The sequence below is a fragment of the Malurus melanocephalus genome, unplaced genomic scaffold, assembly GCF_030028575.1.
Source record: "Malurus melanocephalus ecotype Western Australia unplaced genomic scaffold, MMel_1.1 scaffold_704, whole genome shotgun sequence".
Taxonomy (NCBI): domain Eukaryota; kingdom Metazoa; phylum Chordata; class Aves; order Passeriformes; family Maluridae; genus Malurus; species Malurus melanocephalus.
In genome coordinates, this window is record NW_026623936.1 from 104,005 (window position 1) to 114,262 (window position 10,258).

Below are 10,258 nucleotides of genomic sequence, written 5' to 3' on the forward strand. Positions count from 1 at the left end.
GTTGACTTTGARCCTGTTCTTTGCTATGTGCAGAATAGACCCAGTGATTTCACAAGACACAYAGGAAAATTCCATCTCTTTATTTCCATTCCTCAGCCTCTGGATTTGAGGCCCACAGTCACAAACCGCTGTCTCTCCCACGTGTTTCAAAGCAAGCATCCCCTATGGATCCTAAAGGGTCTTTGATCAGGCATCTCACTGTGCAGCCACCTTCTCTCGTGCATGGTGACCTCGAGAAAGGTCAATGGATGGAAAGGTTTGTGGATGTGCAAAGCAGCAGCAAGGACCAAAGTATTGGGGTGGGGAGGGATTCACAGCAGATTTGGCTCGCTCTTGATGTAGCCCTGTGTGCAAGGCTGGGACCTTGGCTCGTCCATACCAGTGATAACATCATCCACTGTGAGTAAAGATCACCCGCAGTGCTTCCCCAGTGTTTCCCACCTGAGGCTCTGGGAGTTCCTGTAGGGAGAAGTGTTTATTCTCAGTAAGGCAAGATCATGTTGCAGCTTTTATTTTTTGATTATTTTTGATATTCTGAACTGGTGCAGGTCAGTCTTTGTTGCTTTTGTTGAAGGCTGCCCTTGGATTCTTTCATCTGGAAGATCTCAACAGGAGCTGGTAAAGTCCTACTTGGTGCCAAAAAGCATCCACTGGCRGACTGCTGACTGCATGCTTGGTTCCTGAGAACAGTGAGAGTTTGTTTATGGGCTTTGAGTCTATTCTCTATGGAGAAAAAGGATAATATAAAACAACCTCCTCTTCTTCTGAAACTCACAGAGATGTGCAAGGAGAAGTCCAAGTAGAAGCTGGAGGGGAAAAATCTTAGCTTTCATGTGCATATCTGCTGCTTATTTCATCTTTGTTCAGCTTCACTGATTCTTGGGGCGGGGTCCAGCTTGGCTCAGGCTGTGACATAAACTTCCAGGAGCCCCCCGACCGARTGCATGCGGTAGAACACACCCAAGGGGAGCCCAAAGTTCACAATCACAAACCAGGTGGAGTAGCCATAGAATGACCTTTCAATTCCGTTCTCGAAGACGGGGTGAGCCCCAAATGTGGGCATGACCCACAGCTGCAGAGGTGTGAGGGAAAGAAACACAAGTCAGAGGATGACAAACTGTCCCCTATCTGTACCTCATCTCAGCACTGGCTCAAGTGGTTGTAAGAGTATTTCAGGAGTGTAGTTGTCTCCTTGCCAAGGAGGAGAAGGAGAATCCCATCGTATATCCTGCTATAATTAAAATCCTGTTGAATACCTGGAAACCTAATGACAGCCCCATTCTACCCCAGCCTGCCTCATCTTTCTGCAGAGTTTTGCTCTTTCCTTGGGCAAAGTGTTTTCACTGGATTAATGCTKCAGTGTTGATTCAAGATCCCAGAGCACAGTGTACTTTATTGGGTGAGTTTCGAGCCTGGAGACTCATGTTTACAAAGACTTAATGCTGGTGCCTCATATTTCTCCACCTTTCTCAYGAAACACCCTTAATGAGCCTAATGGGTTTTTTTTCAGAGGCTAGAATCTTGGCAAGTAAGAATTTAGTAGCTGTCTCCTSCCTGCACCCATGAAACCCAGCAATATTTGAGGGTAAAAGAGAGACTTTCTAATAATGAGAGTGGGATATTAACAGCAAAACCAGACTTGCCTCACCAGTGGTTGAAACATGGTGGGCAAAGGTTTTTTGTCTGGAATGCAAGAGATATCAAGGAGATCACATCAGTGTCACAGATCACCRTGGCTCAGCCAAGCTGTGACAGAGCAGAGAGCACAATACTTACTATGATATTGCACAAAACCAAGAAGAACGAGATCTCCCTCAATACTCTTCTCCTCCAGCTCAGGTGAGAGTAGGTGTGGATGTAGGACAGGGAAGCTTTCCGGATCTCCTGCCCCAGCTCCAGCACACTCACTCKTCTCTGGCTGTAGGCTTCCCGATTCTGCTCTTCTTTAGTGTCTTCCTCCTTGCCAGGAGGGGTCTGGCCGTGCTCCTGCTTGTTGCTTGGTGTGGTCTCCTGCTCCCCAGGCAGCACTACAGCCACTGTGAGCTGCCCAGTGTGTTTGCCCTCAGCCACTGCTGCAACACGCCGCCGGTGGAGCCCGTCAATGACAAAAACGTTTTGGGTGATGTTCTGAAAGATGAGGAGAACAGAGTAGGACAGGATGAGACTGTTCAACAAATCCCTGGGGTCAGTTGCTACCAGGGCCACAATGGAGAAGTAGGACATGCCGATTTGGCCGAGGGCTGCCCCCATCAGCAGGATCACGTCCAGGCTGCGCGTTGGGTTCTTCATCGTGTCYAGCTCCTTCTTTTCCAGGGCATGGATGATTGTCCCAATCACAGCGCCCACACTCATCAGGGGCAGCAGCACAATGTAGTAGGAATAATAGATCACAAAGACCTGGCGGGTGGGCTCTAAGCTGGTGGCCTGGATCTGGTACATCATGAAGACACAGGCCCCGATGATTACAGCAGCGGCGCCCAGCAGTGGCCCAAAGACCACTCCCTGGAGCTTGAATTTGGGCTTGGTGTGTGGGACGTGGTGGTGGCTGATGCGCCTGCCCACGTTCTTCCACATGACGTAGAGCACGGAGCAGCAGACCAGGCAGTACTCGGTGTTGAAGGGGTAGAGCAGGATGTAGCCCTTCTGGAAGACTTTGCAGATGGTCGTGTTGGGGCACGTGCACAAGGCAGTCTCGTTGCCTGGAGCACGAGAAGAGGAAGGCAACAATTAAGAGGGAGATGGCCTGGATTTCATGGCTGTCTTTGGGAGTTTCTCGTGTGCAGGCATGGAAACAGGGATCAGCAGGAAGTTAAATGGCTACTGCTCAGTCCTAAAGGATGTGAGAATTCAGAATGACAGGGTTTAGCAAATGTCTTTTCCCACCTATGGTGTATACCATGGGTGCTGGATGAGAGATACCTCTTCCTTCACAGCAAAGCCTTCTCCACCTCTACCCTTGGAATATTAGTTCCCCTTTTTCCTCCCCTATATCCTCAGAAAGAAGAGCACAGCAATTACATGAGCCTCCTCTAGTCTGGTAGTTACAAGGTAAAAGTGCACAAAAATGCTAATCTATGGTGGGCTTTTCCTTTCCTAGCCCTCAGTTTCAGGTTTCCATAGAAGATACCCTCCCTCCAGGTGAAGGTGTTTTCCCCTTACAGCCCATCTCCTCTAGACAACCTTCAATAACAGGGAAGTTGGAGTATTTGGGGAAACTGGAGCTATCTGAACCACTGAGGAGTGCACCAGCACCAAGCCCGACAGAGTTCAGGAAGTGTTTGTAAATACTCTGGGACACATTCTTGAGGATRGCCTTGTACAGGGCAGGAATTTGGCTTGATGATCCTTGTGGGTCCCTTCCAACCCAGCATATTCTGTGATTCTGTCTTTCTGTGAAATGTTTCCCTAGAAGTGCCCCAGTGGGGAGGTTGAGAAGGAGCCTTGCCTGCGAATCGCCGCTCCACCTCGCGCAGCTGAGCCTCGATCTCCATGTGCAGGGTGTCGTTGGTCACAGCCAGCAGCCACAGGAGGAGGTTGGTGGCTATGGTCAGCATCAGCCCACACCTGGGATGAGACACAGGACTTGTTCAATGTGCRGGGATGGTTCATGGCCAGCGTGTCCTTCCCCTGTCGCTGGCCCACGCACAGATTTGAGCACGTGTGGRGTGTTTGTGCCCGCTCTGCCTGAGGCCCATGGGGTGGGGCTTTGCACAAACACAGCTGAGTACATTCCCACTTGCCATTTCCAAAGGAGCAGGGCAGGCAGTGCCTGCTGAAACTGGCCTAAGCTGAGACATCTCCCAGTGATAGGAATGGGGAGATAACCGCACCTCATCCTCCATTCCGTGAACTAGTCCCTGAGCCGGGCAGCACAAAAACATTTGGGTGGAAGGAACAAGCTTTGCATCAGTCCAAGGCACAAAGAGAAAGTGAAGGGAGCTGCTGAGCCCAGGTCAGTGCAGAGAGGATGGATCTGAGCAAGGCATGGTTTGGTTCTTGTGTGACCCAGAATACAGAGTCTGTGTAGGATCAGAGGAACACAGTCCTAGTAGGAATCGTAATAGACATCACAGGCAGAAAGGAAAAGTTTCTTTAGAGCAATGGAAGGYATTTTTTTCTCCYTTTTTTTTTACCTGGTGAAGTTGTGCTGGACTTGAATGCAGTCCTTAGAGTGATGCCACAGAAARTAAGCCTGCAAGGGGAGAAAATAATGACATGAGCTGGGTGAAGTTGGTGGCTGGTTGCACACAGCATGGAAAGGGACAGCTAGACAAGAAGGTGCAGGTCCAGGCAGGAGCAAAGCTGCCTCTGTGCAAGGGTGCAGGGACATGTGTGCACCTGTCCCCAGTGCCCAAGCAGGTGCTGGCATCTTTGGGTGAGGGCAGTGCTCATGTGTGACTGCACTGAATGCACGTCCTGGAGCCCTGTGTTCCCCTGTCCCTGTGGGTGGGAGTTAGTTTGCTTTTCAAACACGACTTTGGATCTGTAAAGAGGGTTGGTGTTGAATGATGAGGTGCAAATGGTGCGAGATATCTTTGTGTGCAAAGGATTTTGTTGGGCGGATGGGCTGGCAAATACAAAGAGGGGCTGGGGCTCTGACTGGTGCAAAGACAGCTCTGGCAAAATCTGAAATTTCTTCTCTCCTTACTTTGCTTCAAAGCAAATTCCTCTGGATCCCATGGTATGTCAGGTGTTTCTGGGATGGTTTCTTTTTGAATCTTTCTCCCATCTCTCAGTGTGGCACATGGGGAGTGCAGGTAGCATTTGAAGTGGTGTGTGATGCTTTAATACCCTCAGCGCTCCATGTTCACTCACTTTCCCAAGTCCCCAGCTTCCCCCCAACCCTGGGGCTCCCAGGAATGGGACAGAGAAAATAAACAAGCTTCCAGAAGGGTAACATGCAGTACCTGTGTGCAAATAAAAAGGATTCCAATGCTGGGGAACACAATTTCCACCCTGGATTTGCAGTGGATGAGGATTGTGCTGTAGCCAATCTGAAACACATTCAGGAGGATGCTGCAACTGCCAAACAGCAGCACTGACCCTGGACAAACAGCAAAGCACCAGTAAATAAACACATCTGTGGAGCATCTGARTTTGGCTGGGGACAGGAGGCGTCGTGCTTCTTGGATTTGTGTGGAGCTGGCTGTCTTTCTCCTGGAATTTTTGTGATTTTAGGAGAAGAGGACAAAGGAGAGCCTTATTCCTGAACCTGGTTGTGTGCTTTGACTGGTTAAAGGTGTTGGGAAAATGCATGGTGTTTTCTTGTGCTTGGATAACATGGTTGGAATGGGGGTTTTGGGCTTTTCTTTGCAATCTGGAGTGACAGGGATAAGTTAATGGTGGGTGATGCTTTCTGCCTTGTGGAGGAAACCTGAGATGGACACATGTCTGCCAAGGCTTGTGGCAGCCCCATCTACAGGAGCTGCGACTCTTTGTTTGTTTCTCCCTTTCACCTTGGACACCTCTCTGCATCTTTAGGTACTCAGATACTTGCAGCTTCCTTCAATTAATTCTCCAYGCTTAGTTAACATGGCAGTGCCTAATTAAAAATTCCACAATAGACCAGAGGCAGGGCTGCTGGGAGAAGGGTAATTTTTCAAAGTGGGGCAAATACTGAAGGCAAAATGTCCCAGGAAAGCCTGGGTGTCACTGGGATGTGACTCACTGGGCAAGAATCCCTCCCTGGCAACAAGGCTGCAGTGATGTTAAACAAGGATGATGGTGACATGGRGCYGCTGATGCTCTTGTGGGGTAAACAYRGTGAATCTCCTCTCRCTTTTCAAAGTGSTCCTGCCTAAAACCTTTCCTGTGTCTTTGCCACAGTACTCAGTTGCTGGTCTGGAGGTGAGTTATGCCTGGATTGCTCTTTGTAAAGGGCCCAGAGAGCAAAGCTGGACTGGAGGCTGAAGGAAAGCCGAGTTCTTCTCTTCACCCACAGTGCCCACCACTTCCTGACAGGAGCTGGGAGATTCCTGATGCCCTAACTGCACATCCTAATGGCCTCTAGAGCTTCTAATATCAGGGGAAGAATTTCTTTGCCTTCCAAGCCCTTAGAGGAAGGCATGAGATGGGAAATAAAAGCAGAACTTACCCCTAATCCAGATGGCTCCGGCATGGGAGTCCCGGTAGAGCACRGCGTGCGGCTGCTGGCTGGTGCCCAGCAGGTAGTAAATAATCCAGAACAGGCACAGGACCTTGAGGATGGAGAGCAGGATCCAGACATCTGCCAGAGTGATGGCCACTTGGTTGAAGATCATGCTGCTGATGAAGGCACTGCCCAGGAACACCACGTTCATGGCCAGCAGCCCTGAGAAGAGCTGCCCAGCCTTCTGTGCTTGCCGGTCCCTCTGCTGCACCGAGGAGCAGTGACGGTACAGCCAGAACTTCTCATAGTGGATCTTGGAGGAGTCTGCTGGGGCTGAGGCTGACTTGTTCTTGCAGTGGTTGCAGGGCTTGGAGATCTTCTTCTCCGACATGGCTCACCTGCCTGGGGGTCACTGGCTGCAGTGAAAAGAGGGGAGGTTTAAGGGGGGGATGCACTGAGACCAGAGGGTGTGTGCTCTGCTGGGAAGGCCGTTTGTGTGGTGACCTCCCTTCCTTGCTTTGCAGCTTCYCCTTCCCTCTCCAGAAGCTGGAGAAGAAGGGAAAAAGGAGATTGGTGTTTAGCCCAGGTAAGGAATTAAAAATTTTCTGAGGGGCAGAGTCATTGCAAAGCACTGGGGAAAGACTCTTCTACCCAAAACCGTCCAGAAACACCTGCCTTAAAGTGAACCTTTGATGTCTCTGCCCTGCCCACTGGGACTTGGAGCTGCTGGGACCAGAGGTGCTCAAAGTTTCCCACCCTCACCTTTCACAGTTTCTCCAGCCCAGGGTTCAGGTTTTCTCCTTTCCCTTTGTTGCCGTAAGGATTAGGTGGAAATACAGAGCAAGCTCGGACCTGCTCTAAATTCAGAGCTGTTTGATTTTCAGTTGATGGGTCCAACCTCTTCCTCGTGTTTTTGGGCTCTGAGAGTCACACCTTCAACAGTTACACAAATTGTGGTAGAGCTGCAGAAAATAAATATAGGGTCTTTAAAATTTGGTCAAAGCTGCAGGGAGAAGATCCAGCCTCCTGGTGGGCTGAGACTGGGACAAATTTAAGGCCTGTTYTTCTTTCTTTTTCTGCTTGTGATCTTGCACAGCACTATGAATTCAGAGGAGTTGGAGGGATTGGCCCAGGCAGATATCCAGAGTCTGGGAGCTTTTCCATCCAGCTTTTGCTAAAATCTTGGCAGGACTGTATTGCTCTTGAGAGRGAAATCTTGCTCACATAAAGCAATCAGGTAAGATCAGCCTCTCTATAGGTTTGGGATATGGAAAGATGCTCTCATTCCAGGGAGTGGCTCTGGGTGTAGTGAAGGGTGTCTGGAGTGAAAAAAAAACAACCCCTGAGATGTGTTTGAGAGCGGGGGAATATTCTGTGAGAGGTAATCTTGGGGAGAAATTGTTTGAGGAGGGGTTGCAATTTAATGTTTCCCTTTACTTCTGCACATGCACTGAGGTGCTCTGTCTGCCCTTGCCCCTGGGACTCTATGGCGAGCTGATCTCCCTGGGCTTTGTGGCAGCCAGCAGGGATTCAGCATTTCTCTCTGAGCTGGTGATTTTAGACRGTCCATCAGGAGAGGATGAACCTCTCCATGGAAGGAGATTTATCTGCGTGTCCCAGTACGAATCCTCAAGCCCTAAGTTCCTTGGCACTTCTCTTAGTGGAGATTGATCCTGAAGCCTTCTCTGTCTCCAAAGACAGCGAAGAGGAGAAAACTCCCTCCCCTCTTCTAGGGCCATTACTCCTCTGCTCCAGAGGGAGCTTAGAGGCCATAAAATCAGCAGAAAGCCCCTCCAAGCTGCACCAGGGGGTACCCATGTGCCCAGACAGGCCTGCACACCGAGGCACCCGAGCCCCTGACCCTATAGCTGTGCTGTGGGGAGCAGCCAAACCCATCCCTTACCTGCCTGAGGAGCCGGCACAGCCTCGGATACGATCCCAAACCAGTGGCTGGAATGCCACCAGGATGCCCAGGAGACTCTGACAGCCCAAGGTGCAGACAGGAGCCGTCAGGGCTGCTCCTCACTAAATGTGGCCTCTGCTCTCACGGCCCATTGATTTATTTTCCTTCCGCCTTGTTTACTTTGTGTCTATTATTGTCATTACACTAATTACTCAGTGGGAAGCTCTCAGATCTGCCACGGCAGCCAATGGGGAGCAGCTACTTTGTGCACCTGCTGGGTTGCCCCACGCCACCAGGCTTGGCGCAGGATGTGCCAATGGTAAAACCACAAGCGGTGGTGACTAATTTGTGCCATGGCTCAGGCAGGTGTAGAGCTAATCTCCTGGCACAGGCTTGTGCTGGGAGTGCTCACCCACACTGCCGTGGCCAAAATCTACTTGAGTTTCCCCCCTCCCTTGTTTTTAGGTAGATCCTGAGATTTGTTTTTTTCCTCACACATGGCATTTCTTTGTGCTTTTATCCAGAGCACAAATCTGACCCAAAAGGCAAAGCTTGCAGCGCGGCCTAGGTGCAGTGATGGCACCAGTTGGGTGCATTTTTGGCAGAAAGGTGCTGCTTTTGGAGGTGAGGACTACAACCTAGTAATGCTGACATCAGAGTGAGACCCACATGTGACAACTCCACAGGCTTGGCCATGTAGGGTCAGGGATGCTTTAGGTCCAAGCTGTGCTGTTCTTGATCCCTCTCCTTTTGCAGGGCAAACTGATTGTCTTGGGACTCTGTGGTGAGCTGATGCCCCAGGTTTTGTGGCTTATAGCAAGGATTCAGCATTTCTGAGTTGGTGATTTTAGAGGGTCCATCAGGAGAGGTCCATGGAAGGAGAGGAATTATTTGTGTGTCAGAGGATGGACTCCTAGGCCCTGAGGTCCTTACAGCTGGCAAATGCATAAACACAGAGCCATGAAACAATTCCCTAGAAACTGATTAGGGGCAGGAGTGGGTGGGGGAGCAGAGGTTATCGTGTRTGGGGATGTGACGAAAGGGATGGAAAACAAGAGTGAAAGGGGCCCGTTTCCCCTGGGTGAGAACACCCGGGGCGTGCTGGTGCAGCCATTGTTCGATGTCTGCCAGCAAAAAGGTCATGTTTGGTRTCTGACCAACACCTTGCACAGCTGTGGGGCAGCCCAGGTGCTCCAGTCTGGGCTGGTGCTTGTGAATACCCATGGCTGGATTCGTTCTGCCTCCCCCCAGAGCATCATCCAGCCTGTCTGGACATCCTCCTTGGGTGTCCTTGCTCCTTGCTTTCATGTTTTGAAATCCCCTCAGTACAGTTGAGCTCTTTCAAGAGCCTGGGTCTTCTCCAGAYTCCGTTCTAGAGATCAACAATGGACTGGAATATCCCAAGAGCTAYCTGGTGGCCTCTTTGTTGGCCGAAGCAAATTATTTCTGTGCAAGACATTAATAAATCTGCTGTTTTGGGGTGACCACCTGAATTGGGGTGGCCATGCAGAAGTGGGAAATGGAGGCCATGAGTCTGAATATATCCAAAAGTTTGGGTGAAACTGGAGATTTTTCCTTCAAAKATAAGCCTGAAATAAAATGCTGGTGCCTGCTGTGCTCCAGTGGTTTTGCCAACGGGACTGTGCATCTGTGTTTCGAAGATGAGGCATCCTTCCTAGCCTGAGTTGCTCTACCTTGGCTTTGGAGCTGAAATTGATCCCAGAGGAGTTGTAAAGCCCTGGGAGACCGGTTAACCCTCCTTATTTGGTCCTTAATTTGAAGAAGAGCAGCTGTTTAACTGGAATGTATTGACACAAGTTTAACCAAGTCATTGAGTAAGCAAGCATGCAGGAAAGGGGCAGGAAAGGAGGGTGAGCCCAACTCACTGCATCGATCACAGAAATCGCTGCCCTGGAGCAGCTGCCTTTGCTCAGAGGTTGGGAGGAAGCTGCTGGACGTTGGGAGCGCTGTTTGCCCCGTGCTATCAGCAGTGTGCTCATTAAAGGTGTTAGCTGTGCGCTCGGCAGCGCTCAGAGCCAGGCCGGGCCCGGCGGCTCTGCAAACAGCGCCCGGCAGGAGGGAGCTCCGTGCCCCGCCGSCGTGTTTGCCCAAAGGCCACCTGAGGAACGCCGGGCTCCTCACATCTCCCCGGCCGGCCCACGCCCTTCCTTTGGCCCTGATAACCGCGGCCGTGACGCCTGCTCGGGGCTGGGAGCGAGGGGTTTGTGTGGTGTTTGCGAGGAGCAGCTCCATCCAGCGCGGGTGAG

General features: G+C 50.8%; 1 protein-coding gene across 1 annotated transcript; it reads right to left on the minus strand.

Annotated features, from left to right (window-relative positions):
- Positions 1 to 476: 476 nt before the first annotated feature.
- Positions 477 to 6,479, minus strand: OTOP3 (otopetrin 3). The gene is made up of 6 exons (XM_057384362.1): positions 6,095 to 6,479; positions 4,908 to 5,044; positions 4,134 to 4,192; positions 3,446 to 3,564; positions 1,777 to 2,699; positions 477 to 1,072 (listed from the first exon to the last, which is right to left on the minus strand). Exons 1-6 carry the CDS (start codon positions 6,477 to 6,479, stop codon positions 902 to 904), a joined length of 1,794 nt encoding a protein of 597 aa, XP_057240345.1. The 3' UTR covers positions 477 to 901.
- Between the last annotated feature and the right edge of the window lie 3,779 nt (positions 6,480 to 10,258).